This window comes from Ciconia boyciana, chromosome 9 (genome assembly GCF_034638445.1).
Source record: "Ciconia boyciana chromosome 9, ASM3463844v1, whole genome shotgun sequence".
In the NCBI taxonomy this organism is placed as follows: Eukaryota; Metazoa; Chordata; class Aves; order Ciconiiformes; family Ciconiidae; genus Ciconia; species Ciconia boyciana.
In genome coordinates, this window is record NC_132942.1 from 10,589,301 (window position 1) to 10,604,181 (window position 14,881).

A 14,881-nucleotide genomic window follows, 5' to 3' on the forward strand; every position below is an offset into this window, starting at 1 on the left:
CTGCACCCCGGCGGGGCAGCGAGGGCCGGGCGGCGGGTGCTGCCTGCCTGAGTGTGCAGAGAGGCTGCTCCGGGGCCCCTGCCCGGCGCGGGGGGGAACGCGGCGCCAGCACGGCCGGGGGCTCCCGCACGGCCGGGCCGAGGGGGGGGAAACAAAGGGCAGCGGCGGGCGGGGGGAGCGGGCCCGCCCGGGCAGCGCCGCGCCGAGCCCAGCCGAGCCCCGCGGCGGCACCCTGCTCCCCGCCCGGCACCCCGGGGGGCGGCCGGGCCCTGCCCCCCGCGCGGCCCGGGCAGCACCGCCCCGGTGCCACATCCCTGCGCTGCCCCAGCCGCTGCCCCCGCCCGGCCGCCCCGCCCCGTGCCTGCCCAGCCGTGCCGGTGCGGCGGCGGCGTGGCGCGCCGCCGGGCCCCGCGCGGCTGCCGGCGGAGCCCCCGGCCCCCATCTGGAGGTAGCGACGGAGCCGCCGCCGCCCGCCGCGGGGACGCCGGCCGGCCGAGGGGGTGGCGGGCGCCGATGGCGGCCCGGCCCGGCGGAGCGGGCGGGCGCGGGGCCGGCTGCGCGCCGCTCGGCGGCGGGAGGGCGGGCGGGAGCGCGGCGCTCGCTGTCCGGGAGCTGCGGAGCCCGGCGAGGACAGCCAGGCCGCGGGCAGCCGGGCGCCGCTCCCCGGCGGGCGAGGCTCGGCGAGGCGAGGCACGGCACGGCACGGCACGGCACGGCGGGCCCCGCGGAGGGCGACGGCCCGGCCCGCCGGTGCGCGGGAGGGCAGCGGGGAGCGCGGCCGGGGCGCCGGGCCCGGCCCGCGGGGCGCGGCGGACAATGGCAGGGGTAACCCGAGCCCGGCGGGGCGGGCGGCGGCCCGCGACGCCCGCCCCGCTGGCTGCCCGCTGGGACCGGGGCCGGGACCGGGGCCGGGGCCGGGGCCGAGGCGGCGCGGGCGGCCCGCGCCGCCGGGCAGGAGCCGCCGCCCGCCGGGTGCCCCGCCGGGGCGCAGGGCCTGGCCGACTCCATTTTGTTGGCGCCCGCTCCGCCGCCGCTCGCAGGCCCGCGGCCTGCCCGCCGGCCCCGCGGCCGACGAGGGGGTGGGGGGGGAGGCGGGCGGCCGGCCGGGGCCCGCAGGTGAGGCGCGGCCGGGCCGCCCCGTCCCAGCCCACCCCGTCCCGTCCCGGCGGGGCCGCCCGGTGCCCCCGCCGCCGCCTAAGAGGGGGGGGGGGCCGGCGGCGGGCCCGAGGCCGCGGGGCCGGGCGGGCCGGGCCGCCATGTGCGCGGGGCCGGGCCGGGCCGGGCCGGGCGAGCCGGGTCGCAGGCGGGGAGCGGGGCCGCGGCGGGGCAGGCCGGGCCGCGGGGCGGCCGCTGGCGCGGCGCGCGCCGGGGGGGGGCAGCACTGAGCGCCCCCTCCCCCACCCCCCCGGGCGGGCGGCGCGCGGGGGGGGAGGGGGGCGCCCGCCGGGGGGTGGGGGTGTGGGGGGGGCCCGCGCGGGGGCGCGCTGATTGGCCGCCGCCGAACCCCAAGAGCGGGCGCGGGGGCGCGCGCGCAGGCGCGGGCGCGCGCCGGCGGGATGGCGGCGGCGGCGGCGGGCGCGCGCATGCGGGGGAGGGAGGAGGGAGGCGGCGGAGGAGCGCTGGCGGGGCCTGGCCGGGCCGGGTCGGCGCGTCTCCTTCTCGGCCCGCACCGGGGGCAGGCGGCGAGCCGGCCGCGGCGGCCGCAGGTGAGCGGCGCCCCGCGGGGCGGCGGCGGCGGCGGCGCCCGGCGAGGCGGACGGCCCGAGGCCAGCCGGGCCGGGCCGGGCGGCGGGCCGCGGCCTGGGCCTAGCGCGGCGACGGCGGCGTCGGCCCGCGCGGGGCCGGCGGAGCGGAGCGGGCCCCCGGGCGCGGCTGCCATTTTGCGGCGGCGGCGGCGGCCGGGCTGACCCCATTGTGCTGTGCCCGCAGGTGGATGCCCGCGGCCCGGCATGGAGCAGGCCTGCGAAGTGAGCCGCCGCAGCTGCCTCGTCCCCTTCGGCACCTCGCTGGCGGCCGCCGAGGCCAAGGGCGGCCCCTTCGGCGAGGGCCGCGGCCCCGAGCCGCCCGCCATGCAGCTGGCCGCCGCCAAGCCCGTCTACGGCCAGGACCCCTCGTCCTGCTACATCCCGCTGCGCCGGCTGCAGGACCTGGCCTCCATGATCAACGCCGAGTACCTCGGCGGCGCCGCCGCCGACGGCGCTGAGGCCCTGCCCGACCCCGGCTCGCCGCCCCCCCGCCTCCCCGCGGCGCAGGACCCGGCGGCCGGCGCCGACGGACCCGGCCCGGCGGCCGACGCGCCCCGCGGGGCCCTGGCCTTCCCCCTGCTCCTGCGGGACGGCGGAGAGGAGGCGGCGGCGGCGGAGGAGGAGGGCACCGAGACGCCGGAGGAGGAGGAGGACGACGACGACGACGACGAGGAGGAGGAGGAGGAGGAGGAGGTGGCCGAGGCCGGCTCGCGGGAGCGCAGCCGCGGCCATCCCGGGCCGCAGCAGGGCCCTGCCAGCCCGCCGCTGCCCCGCTTGCAGCCGGCCGAGCCGGCGCCGACGACGGTGCCGGACGGCGGCCTCGGGGAGAAGCCGGAGCCTCCCGCCACCGCCGCGGCGGCGGCGGCCCTGCAGCTCGTAAGCACCGGCGGGGCGCGGGCGGGGGGGTGCCGGGTGGGGGGCCGCGGTCGCTGCCATTTTGCGGCGGAGGCCGGCGAGGCGCGGTGCGGCGGGGCCGGGCCGGGCGCCCTCGCAGCCGGCACCCTCGAGGGCGGGCAGCCATCTTGCCGAGGGGACCCTGCCGAGGCGCGGGGGGAGGCTGCCGGCCTCGGGGGCGCGCTGCGGCCGCCCCTGGCCCGCGGCCGGGAGCTGCTCGGGGCTGCCGTGCCGGGGTTCGCCGGCCAGCGCGGGCTGTCACCGGGCTCTGCCGCGCACCTGTGTCCCGGCGCGGCCAGCCGCGCTGCCCCCGCGCCTTTTTCTCCCCTCAGGAGTAGGAGGCACCATTCCTCTGCCCGAGAGCAGCGGATCGCCGAAAAGTTGCGGTGGAGTTTTCTCCCCGTTACAAGCTTTTTTTTTTTTTTTTTGGGCGCACTGGAAATAACAAGGGCAGGAGGAGGGCTTTCCCCTCTCCTGCCTGCTCCGGCTTTCACGCTGTCAGACGGCTCTCTTTGTCTGGCCTGGCTTGAGGTACCCAAGCTGTGAGACTTTTGCGATGGCCAGGGAGGGGCTGTGTCATGGCCTGACAGACCTCACGGGCAGGAAGCCTTGCCCGTTATTCAGGCTGACTTTTTTTCTTTATAATTTGTCTCTGCACTCACAAATTCCTTTAGTTTGTTTTCTCATATGCTTCATAAGAAGCAAAACCGATAGAACTTTTAGAGTTCTGAAAGGGCTTAGATGCATCCAACTTTTTTGTTCAATGTGTTTTTGAATGCAAATATAATTTTTTGATTGTTTTTAGCGTGATTTTTTTATTTGCAGATATGTATGTATATTTCCTGCAGTTCTTCAGTAATTTTTCTGTGTACTTCTTAAATACATTTTTGTAAACTTAAGGTTCCTTACTAGAGGATACTCTGGGTTTCAAGTATAACTTGATGCTGGGTGTGAAAATTAACTCATATGACAGCACTGACACCAAAACCATCTTGCTCTCTTTAATTTCAGTGTAGCCACTGATGCCGGACAGATGCTACTGGTGCATGCAGCATTTGGGGAGAAATTCTTGCTTTCACCTGTGTTCATTTGGGAACTTGCAGTGTTCCTGCTGTGTGCTCTGGGAGGTGGGGGAGCAATTCTCACAGAGTGCCTGTGGAAGGGCTGATTTCAGGAAGATACTGACAGCGGCTTAAATTTTTTGTGGCACAGTTAGGCTCAGCTCTGGCTCTGGGTCGCGGATCCTCCTGAGTGTTCCTTGGGAAGAATCCATCTCCTTATGGAGACTCAGTCTTTAGTCTTTCGGGGTAAGAGGCTGCTGTTGGTCTGAGGTTTGTGCATATACTTAGCTTTGTTTTGCAGAGCAAAGCGGGGATCGCTCAGCAGACATGTGCTCAGTGATGCGGTTGTGGGAGGGTCTCACTTTGTAAACAGAAGCTAGCAGAGGTACTTTCACAACACTTGCCTCTGCTATCAGTGGCTTTACAACGTGCTCCACAGAACTGCAGCTTGTACGGTGACAAAACTGTCTTAGTGATTGAGCTTGTTATTTGAATATGCAACGAGGGGTTGACTTTTCAGTAAAACTGCCTTCCTGTCTGCTGTAGTACAACGTTAGCCTTGCTGAATTGTTCTGGTGACTTAAAAGCATTGCTGTGTTCAGAAAAAAAATACGAAGAACAACAACATTTGTTAGGGATAAAGGGAGGGGATCCTTCTCTCCTTGAGTCTTACATTCTTTCTTTATTAAGTAAGTGCAGGTTGTCTGGTCCTTCATTTTAGCCCTGCTGCTTGTGGGATGGGAAGAGATATGGATTTTTCTCTGTGCCAATGAGACAGTTAAAATCTTTTAATTGTTCAATGTGACATAGTAGCTAGGAATAACCAGGCTTGCTCCTCAGATCATGTATTCATGTAGGCATTTAATTCCAGTCTCATTTGTATTTGCGTAACTGGAATCAACTTTTTTTGAGAGCTTGCTAAAACTTAAAACAAAAAACCACCCCAAAACAACCACCACAAACCCCTGGGAGTTCTGTCCTGCTATTTTTAGGGTGGCTTGTCATAGCTGGGCTACTCTTTCAGATAATCACCTTTACCCAGCCTGATGATGGGGTTCCTCCACCTTACAGTGAGACTTTCTCAGAGCTTTTATTCTTGAAGCTCACAGCTTTGAGTATGCCCACTGCTGCTCAAACTTCCTGTTTTGCCAAGAGGAAAGTGTGCATGTATCCCTGACCTCTGTGTCTGCCCCTTGCAAGTTTTGAATTTTTCACTAGATCATTGCAAACTCACTTTGAAAAGGCCAATTTCCAAAATGTCAAGAGTGCTTCCAGCAGAAGGGCCAGCATTTGGTTTAGTCTTTAGTGGGATGCAAAGTCCAGCATTTAAGTAATGCCTCTGGGTAGGAGGGGTGGTGGTAGGTATTGTTTTGCATGGGGATTTGTTAATAGCCCTGGCATCCGTTGCACTCAAACATTGCCCCAGACAGGGGAGAAGTTGCTCAGGTAGCATTCAGTTGTAAAGAGGGATGTGCATATTCTGCAGTGAAGTTATTTTAAGTGTCAACTTAATCTTAGTTAAGACTGACTGAAGCTCTCCATGCTCCCAGCAGCTACTGACAGATTTTGTGTTGGAGAGAAGGAAATTACAGCAGTGGTTCTTTAGTCTTGTTTCTGCTCTAGAAGTGACGATACAGTGACTGCTGGCAGCTGCTGGCTTACTTCCTTGTGCATGTATTAGGTTATTGCTATTTAAATTGGAATGGGCAGTCGTTTTTTAATTTCTCTGTTTGTTCTTTACCATCTTGACATGAGCACTTGACTTCAGCACTTTCCTGGCCTTTGCAAGTTGTAGAGGTCCTGGTCAGCATTATGTGGAGTTGGAGGGAGAACTGGGCCCAGGCTTCAGTGCTGGGGAGGGTGGGTGCAGCTGTGTAAGGTCTGAGCACTGTAGGTCTTGCTTGAACTCGGTTGCTGAGGAATTTTAGCAGGTGGACTTGTTTCTGACAGAACTGTTGTGCTTAAGTTTTGCTTTTTGATGTAACTTCTGGTGCCATATTACTTGGCTTTTGCTTTGCCAGTTTGTTGGTTTTTAATTGCTACTCACGAAGGATGTTAGAGTCATTTGGTTTGCAGAATTTAGCACTCGGAAGCAGAGAGTTCTTGGATTCAAATATGTCTGCCACTGTCGGTGCGTTATGCAGTGTACGATCCTGGATTACGCATTCCCAAACTTTTTTCCACGGGACCCTGATGGCTTCAGGCTGCAGGATGTGCAGAGCTCTCGTGAGACACTTGCTCAATGTTGCTTTTCATTCTTCTCATGCTATTTCCTTGTCTAGCTCCACACTGTAGGAGTGTGATGTTCGGGTAATGGCAGTGAGGAAATGAGGTACAGGGAAATCCAGAGCCAGATCTTTCATTGCTAACAGTGGCTGCTTCCAGTGGCTGAATGTAAGGAATGAGTAGGGCATGTGTCTAGGGCTCCTGGAAGGTTTTTGCTTTACCAGAACCACACCGTATGAAATGAGTTAGAAGTACTGAAGGGCAGTGAAGTCCTCTCTTGAAGCCTAGAATTAATCCATGATGCACTTCAGAGTTCTGTTGCAACCTGCAGCTGTGGGAGAGTAATCTCCTTATAAAGTGTTTGTGTCCCTGTGTGAGAGCTACTCTGGTTCTTTGTTTATTAACTAACATGTCTAGTGCCATTTCTCTCTTTGCTAAAAATAAAATAAAGGAACCAATGCCACGTGATACTTGCTACTCCTGTAAACATTTCTGAAAGAATCTCCTACTACAGTCTGTTGATCTGAGGTGTAACTAACTACTAGTAACGTTATATCCCTGAGATACAATAGGCATGGCAGTGGTTTGTTTGGGCAGGGAACATAAATTTCCTTGGTCAGTTGACATCTTCCTGGTGGAGAGATTAATTCCATTTGGCCGTCTATGCTTCCTGCGGGCATGGTCTCCCTCTGCGTGCACCTGGTGAGAACAGGCTCTCGGTGTACTACTGTCCCTGTGCGTCTTATCTTGCACACACCCCTCTTTGCCACTAAGATTTACACTGTTTGGAAGACCTTACTTTTTTTCTCAGACAAGAGCATGTAGCTGGATCTCGCCTGGCTGTGCAGTCTGCTGGCATCCATGGAGCCCACTGAAGTGCATTCATGTCTTGAATAGCTCTAAACTTACCTGGAAACGACTTCAGCTGTGGTGGGCATCCAGAAGAATGGCTATTTCCACGGTTAGGGCACTGTCCTGGGCTGTGTTACTGCTTGACCATAAATTTTTGAGGTCCATAATGACTTTGATGCTTTTGTGGTATGATGGTACTGCATCACCTCTTCGTCATGGTGGTGTGAACGGGTGGGTGTTAAGATGCTGCCACAGCAGGACAGCATACCCTAGGTGTGAGGAGCAGCTCAGTTTGAGTGATGGCAGTTTTTTGAACGGTCTGTAGGATCAAGAGCTCTCCTGCACAGCAGATTGGATCCTGGAAGCATTTATTCTAGCATTTGTCTGTGATTGCTCTTACTTTCCTTGTTTCATTCGTATTTGTTCTCTAATCTCACATTGCTGATTAGGTGCGAAATATCTGTTTGTGTATGTGACATTACAGAAAATAACGTGTTTTCCCTAGTAAATACGGATGTTCTGGCTACATGTCGTGCAGTGTGAAATTTGAATGATGGATGCCTTCACAGTTCATGTGGGGCCATGCAGCTTTCTGAAGCTGAACGTGTCTGCGTGCAAATAGCAAAAACAGAGGTATTTTCTTGCAGATTGGACAGTCTTGATTTTGCTGAATATAATGGCAGAAACCTCTCTGTCATTTCTGCTTTCTATATTTAAAACTTATTTTTAAAGCTTGGGTAAGAGAGACTTTGTTCAAGTGATGTCCTTGGTAACATACTGTCTGCAGTCATAAATACTTCAAGTCTCTAGTGAAGATTATTGCCAGAGGAGTGTAGACTTCACTCGGCTATTCAGCAGTGAAGTTCTGCTCTATGCAGTGTGGCATACTTAGTATATCGCCTGCTACTGTTACAGGAAAAAATGGCCAAGAGTAGCAACAAAATCGGCTTTTACAGGTGCTTTTTTAGGATGCATGCTGCCTCTCAAGGCCTGCTACCTCTGCTAACTGTCTTGGTATTTACTTGCTGCTGATTTATTTTGGAAAAGTGCATCTCCCAGAACTTGAACCTTTTTTTTTTTTCCTAACAAATCTTAACGTTGTTGAGGGTACAAAGATTCTAGTTCTGCTGTTGCAACTTCTTCTAAGCCCTTGCTAAAATCAATGGTAATGGCTCGGTTTGATGCTGTAGCAGTAGTGTTTGACTTCATGCAAAACAGAAATATGTTGCCCTGAAGTAATGGATTTGTTGATTGCCTCTTGCAGTATAGCAGCTTCTTGATGCACCTCATTGCACCCTGTTCCCAGAAGTGGGGTTAAACTGTGTGATGTGTAACAATTACTAGTTTGTTTTTTTAATTTCCCCACGTTAATGGAACAAATCTGTAGCTCACTGAAGAGGTGTCAACTCTGAATATGATTAACAAGCTGCTTGAGGCTTCCCCCTCCAAAGTGGTATTTTCTGAGTTACAATTGAGACAGTATTTCTTAAGAAGACATTCTTAACTCAAAAATCACTATTATGGGTGATGATCAACTTTCAGTCTAGTTGCTTAGAATATACTTCTGTTTTTCTTGCCTGTGACTGACAGCTTCTTGTATATAGTAATTTTTATTGTTTTTTCAGTTATTTGCTCTGGCATTTAGAAAGGCATGGGGAATAGAAACACCTGAAGAAAGAAACTAAATCCTAGCAGGGAGGGCTTGTTCTGGGAGTTTAAAAAGAAAAAATCAAGTTAATGCCATTTTTAATACCAGAAAAATATGACCTATGTTTTGTTCTGTCTGCACAGAGCCATCTGTGCCATGCAATGCAGTCTTTGCTCAGTAAAATGGGAGTTAAGTCCTTTATGGTGGTTAAGGCATTGCCAGGATTTCCAAGTTAATGGGTGGAAAAGGTCTGTAAGAGAGTCTGCTTTGAATTAGAGCAGCAGTTTTCAACCTCTATTAATTTGCGGACCCCTAAACACTTCCCAGGTGCAGACTCTTGTCTAGTGAATTTAGACCTATCAACAATAGCCTTGCTTGCTTTCATATAATTTCGTGGCATCAGAGTGTTTTTCTGTGGCCGTGAGTTTGCAGACTGCTGACTTACAGAACATGGTGCAAATGTTAGTTGCAGTCTCTGACCCGTGTGAATTTTGTGTTGAGTCAAATGCGATGTTGCATTTGTGCTGTGGGTTGCTGCTGGAGCAGTCAGGGGTGCCATTCCCTGCCCAACTGGCTGCTGTTGCATGTTGCAAGAATGTTTGGTAAAACTTGCAGTTTGCTTTGCTGAAATAGTTACTGGAAGTTTAAATGTTACTTTCGGGTGTGTTGGTGTGAGTGCAGTGTTACTGGTTAAGGTCAAGGTGGTGGTGTTGGAAACTGCAACGTGTGGTGACATCAAAGAAATGGCTTGGTGCTAGTGCAGAGGGTTTAGGGCTTTTTGGTGTGCTGTGGGACAGGACTGTGACTGGTCACCAGTGTTGCTGTACGGAGTTGTAGTGCTGTGCAGAGGCAGACTGGGAGGTGGAGAGTTGGGTGCCCACTGGTTCAGTCCTGGGTAGGAGGACAAGTTGCTTTTGGCTGATCTGAGCAGGCACTCCTGACTCCAGTGCCCAGGAGAGGGGAAGATGCTGCTGTGTGTTGGAGGCAGAGGCTGACACCCCTGGCAGGTGCCAGCTCTGTTATTGTTAAATTAGAAGTCTGTTTCAGTGTGGATACTCACAGTAGCTTCGCAGCAGTGATTAAATGTGCAACAGAGATAAAGATGGACTTAGTGCGCATCCATCTCTCGTGTGTCCAAAACCATTGATGAAGCCAGGAGGGACTTCAGCAGTGTGCTTTGCCTCTATTTGAAGGATGGAAAAGCGTTTGTTAAAGTTGACATGCTGACTTTCTGTGGTTACCATTAAGATTGCATCAAGATTTATCTCACCCGGGTCTTTGGAAGAATGACAAAAAGAAATTGGGAGAAAAGTCCTTGTGTATCATCTCTCTTTTCCAGCACTTGTGAGGGCAGGCTGGGGCTGGCTGGGCACCTTCACTTCTGTCTCTAGCACAGCCTGAGCAGCAGTTTTGTACCAAGTTGACCTGCTCAGCTTGTTGCCCCATCTGGTTGTGGCCTCGGCAGTGACGAAGCTGCACAATCCATAAATGAATGACTTGTCCGGCATCCAGCGGCATCTGCCTGCTGCCTCTTTGGGGCTGAGTTGCTGCTGTGGCTCTGTGTGAACCAGCAGGTCTGCAGGTGGTCGGGGCATTCCTTGTGATGTGCGTGGCATCGGGAAAGGGAGTGGTTTGGGAGCGCTGTCGGTGGCTGAACCACAGGGAAAGGGCAGCACGTCCCTGGTCCTGGAGGCTTCCCCATGTTCCTCTCCATCCTCTTCCTCGTGGAGTGCAGATGGGTGGAGTGCTGGGGTAAGGAGTAGCAGGTAGGGTTGCCAAGCAAAACTTTGTTTGTGTGAGTTCTTGATAGGGAACTTGTTCTGTGGGTTACACATGGTATTGGACAGCTGTGAACGCTGCTGGAGATGGCACATTCACGCTGCTGTGGTCTTCAGAAAAAAAAAAAACAGTTTTATAGGTAATAAAATAAGTGTAACTTGTATTAACTTCCAGACACTTATCAGAACTAATGCACTGGGGACTCATTTTTCATTTTCAGACATGCAGAATTTGACTTGTGTGTGTGAGAAACCAGAAGTGTTGAGTTGGATAGAGCTATCCAACACAGTGTTGCATACTAGCCAAAGGATGGGATGCCTTTTGGTTTGGTATTTTTTAGGAAAAAGCGAACAGAGAATTCCTTGCACAGCAGTATCTCAGCACACTGGAAACCTACAGCTTTTTTCAGCTCCTGTAGGGCCTCCAGTGCTGGGCATGCAGCAAGGCTCTCTCGCTGAGCCCTGCTTGAAGCTTCCATGTTCCTCTTGTTTGGAGGAGTGTATTCATGACTTTCCCTCACACTGTTGGTGGAAAGATAGAAACTTGCCTGTTGCCTAATATGAGAAGGGCGAGGAGCAGGGTGGTTATCTCCCTTTTAATAGTTCCTCCACTTGCCCCGATGTTACTTTGTTGTTTGGTTTTCACAAGCACCTGTTCAGACTTACTATTTTGGCTAATGTGGCGACTGCCCACAGATTTCTAAATAGCAGCAGTGAAACAAGTCAGTTTCCTCTTAATTTTAGTTGGCTGTCCTCTCACAGTATGCATGGGAGTATGTTTAGGAAGCTGGATTCACAACATAAAGGTTAGGAAGCTGCTCTGAAGCATATGTTTGCAGGACCTGGTGATTGAAGCATGAACCTTCCTCAGGTCATGGCTCTATGTATGGATATCAAGAAATAAATAAGCACAAGATAAGTTTATTGCACTGCTAGTGTTCAAAAATTCTGATTTCATTTTTAGTAGGGATTCAGATTGGGCAGAGGGGATTTGCATGCTGAATACCATCTCGTTTTGAGGAGGTTATGGTCTTGTGTAAGTGGTATCTTTTAATTCGGACTAACAAAGTGGGGTTGCACCTTGTCCTGTGGGCAAATAATAATTTCTGCAGAAGATTAAATTTGCAAGCCCTGGTTAAATGTTTGTTGCTTTTAAAGAAGCCCATGGAATTAAAAAAAACCAAAACAACCAACCAGCAAGTGTTAGTAGTTACACATTTAATTCAACCCAAACTCCCAATTTTTAGCTGTTAAGGTTCTAATACAGTATTCACTATTTGCACTGCATGTACATGTTGTTCTCTAGTACTGCTTCATTCTGGTTACAGCTTAAGCTGTAATGTATACAGTTTACATATATAAATTAGAATAGCCAAGTTTAACTTTGCACAGTTTGAATCTGTTTTTCATTTCATGGATTGAGAAACTTCATTTCTGAAAATGAACGTTGCATTTATCAGATGTCTTGCTTGTGAACAATTTGTTTGATGAAATAAAGGAGCACAAAAGTAAGGCTGAAAAGGGGGTAGATCTGATGACCTGGTTTCAGTTTGAGGTGTTTTTTCTGGTCCTCTGACGTAAGATATTTGTTGATATTTGTCCTTTGTGAGATTTAGCAAAGTTCTGGTAATGCCCGTGGTTCCTCTCTTGCTTGAAATAATTAGTGCTGATTAAGAGAGCCAGATTTAAAGAGAATTTGGTTTATCATTTCAAATGTATGCAGATAAGCAAGTGTGAGAGTTTTTCTTCTGTTTCAGGCTCCTGGCAGTGATTTGAAATCTTCTGTATGTTTGTATGTCTGTGGATTTCTCTCCACCGGGGATCTGGGTGAGATCATACCCCTCTCTCCCACTTCCTCCTTCTGCCTTCCTCAAATCTTGCTGTCGGATGCATTTCTGGTTATTAGGATGCTGAAGTGCCAAAGCTTTCTGTCACACTGCTGTTCTACCTAATCCATAAAGAAAATTATCTCCATTAAGAAAGCAGTGAAACAGAGATGCTCTTAAACCAGTTGTCTTGGTGTCTGAGGCTTTGGTGTTCTCGCATCAGTACGTTCTTTATTTAAAATCTGTATGTTTATAACTCCTGAACTTGATACAGATGCTTCAGGATACATGAGTTTACCCAATGTAGTGCAATCAGCTCTCTTTATTTTAACCTTTCACAGTAGTTCATACGTACATAGCACCCTTTGCATTTGTAGGCTGCCACAGCCTGGAAAAGGGTACTAAAAACTAGCCAAAGACAACAAATATCCACAAGCAGGTAGATAACAGAAGTTTGGCTTGTATCATAATCTCTGCTGGTTTTTTTGCCAGTGAATATTTAATTAGTGAGTATTTAACACTTGTGTGTGATAATGGTCCCAGATAAGAGGTAGTATACTTTTTCAGACAGGAATGTAGGTCAGACACCTGTTTGCCTTTCGCTGCAGTGCTGAAGCTGAAAGAAGACTGGAGCAGTGGTGGGACAAAGAGCATGTCCCTCGTCCCCAGCAGTGCAGGCTGCCTGTGGGTTTCCAGCAGGCTTCTCTGACTTCTGTGTTTGACTTGAAGCTTGCCATAAAGTTAAGTGCCAGTGTGATGACACTTCTGGTGAGGGAGGTGATGGTTTCAGCAGATACACCATGCAGGTGTTGTGGTTTGAGTGGGTTTTCTTAAATACTCACTCCAGTCAGGCTTACCCCTTTCCCTCTGCAGGGATTTATTCCTGTAAGTTTTCTCATAGTGGAGCACAGAGGGCTGCTGCTCTGCCTGTGCGAGTGCAGGTTCAGCATCGCAGCCTCTCTCTGTAAAGGCTTAAAGCTCATATGCTTTGTAATGCTACTTTGTACAGAGGAAACTTTGACCTCTTTTTGCTTGGCTTCAAATACTTCTTAAGCTATGAAGTAGATATAATTTAATTTTCTTTCCATTTTATGTTTTTTTTGACCGATTTGGTTTTTATTTCAGAAAAGCTTCTTTAAAACAAGAATCTTTGCTAATGAGAATTTATTTTTTTGGCTTTCATCACAAGCAGTTATTAATTTTAGTTCTTGACTTTGCTTCAGTGTTGTTCTTAATCTCATCTCCTTTTTGTATTTCCGTGCAACATTCAGAAGCAAAGATTATTTCCCAGTTCCTGTCGTCTGTCTTTCTATCTGTATTCATTAATTTCTCAGTGCATGAATGTTGGAGCTGAGTGAAATAACGAACAGTGGATCACTTAGACTTCTTTCCACCCTCCCATCCTTAAGAGCAGGATGGCGGTAGGAGTTATACTTTCAACTATCTCTGACTGTCAGCCATAGTCACTGTATGAGAGTTGCAGCCATCGCTGCTTTATTTCTATGACTGGAGTTAAAGGATCTGCTCCCCCCCTGCCCGCCCTGACCCGTGATAGGAGCTGTATGGACTCGGGACAGAAGGATAAGCCTGAGCTCAGAGGGCTGAGGTTGAAGCTGCTCCGCCTTGTCTTAACTCTAAGTTAACTCACTGAGGTTGAACTTTAGTTGGAGGGAAGCACCATCTCGCCAAAAACTTTTGGGATAGCTTTAGCAGTGCCCTTCCAGGTTAGTTCTGGGAGTGCTTTTAAGAGCGAGAATTTGCCCTGGTTGCTGCCCCTCCTTTGCAAGGGCAGAGGGTGAGTAACCTGTTGTGTGATGGCGAAATGGCAGGAGCTGGGAGTGTCATGTCCTAGGCATGGTACACCTGTGACACCAACTGTGTGGTTGGTTGCATTAATGGATACTACTTCAAGCAGACTGTTTGGCACAGGCTGATCCAGGTGCCTTCAAATGTCATTGCTCCCTCAAGTTTGCTTTGTTAGATTCCCCCCCCCCCCCCTCCCCCCCCAGTATAGAGAGCTGTTGATCTTCAGCCAGTTCAGCCATATCTGGGGGTGGGTTGGTGGCTCATTGGAATTAGGTAAACTCCATGTCATCTCATCCTGTTCAGGGAAAAAACTAATGATCATTGAACTTTAAGGAAAAAAAGGTGGTGGTGGGGAAGACAGTGAACTGACCAAGCTTCCAGTTCTAACTAATAAGAAGTAGGTGTTGGGAACAGCTTGTTGGCAGTCCTGGGGGTAGATGGACTGCAGGGAGAAGCATGAGAGGTGCTGCTCCGGGAATTAGAAGGTTTGAAGAAAGCACTGGAAGCTGATGGGCCAGACTTGTTGCTGCCTTCTGCCCTTGGTGCTGAGGTATGTGGCGGCTCGTGTGCGGGGCGTGACTTACCTGGCAGCTACTGGTGCGGTGAGATCTGCTCACGAGATATCCTGTGCTCCTGCTGCAGGGCCCTGGGCAGGTATCTGCTGTGCTTCTGCCCACATGCTCAGCGGAAAAGGCTATTAGTATCATTGCTTATACGGTTTTGTTTAATTATTGTTTGGATGTGCCGCCTCCTTTTATTTTCTTCCTTGGCTTTGATTCTGTCCACTTCTTGCCTGAAACAGGCTTGGCAGGATCTTCCTCCATTATTCTTGGGGGTCAGTGGCTTCCTTCTTTCTTTTCTTCATCCTTCTCACACACAATCTCTTTTGCTGTTCCAGCCTTTCTCCAAAAGCATGTTCTGTTCCTTGCTTCATCGAATTATGCCATTCTTATAATTAAGTCAGGAATAAAATATAATAGGGCTATTTTGGCCAAGCATTTCCATGATAGCTTTCCAAAGCAGGTCCGAATTTGAAGTATGCAGG

At 52.1% G+C, this 14,881-nt stretch overlaps 1 protein-coding gene across 3 annotated transcripts in view; it reads left to right on the forward strand.

Moving 5' to 3' along the window:
- The first annotated feature begins 1,584 nt into the window (after window positions 1-1,584).
- Window positions 1,585-14,881, forward strand: part of NSD1 (nuclear receptor binding SET domain protein 1) — a 66,000-nt gene continuing 52,703 nt past the window's right edge. For all 3 annotated transcript variants that reach the window (XM_072872033.1, XM_072872034.1, XM_072872035.1), the window contains exons 1-2: window positions 1,585-1,706; window positions 1,930-2,621. In XM_072872033.1, the coding sequence (XP_072728134.1) occupies window positions 1,950-2,621 (672 nt within the window). In that variant the 5' untranslated portion in view covers window positions 1,585-1,706; window positions 1,930-1,949. The remainder of the gene's footprint in view (window positions 1,707-1,929; window positions 2,622-14,881) is intronic.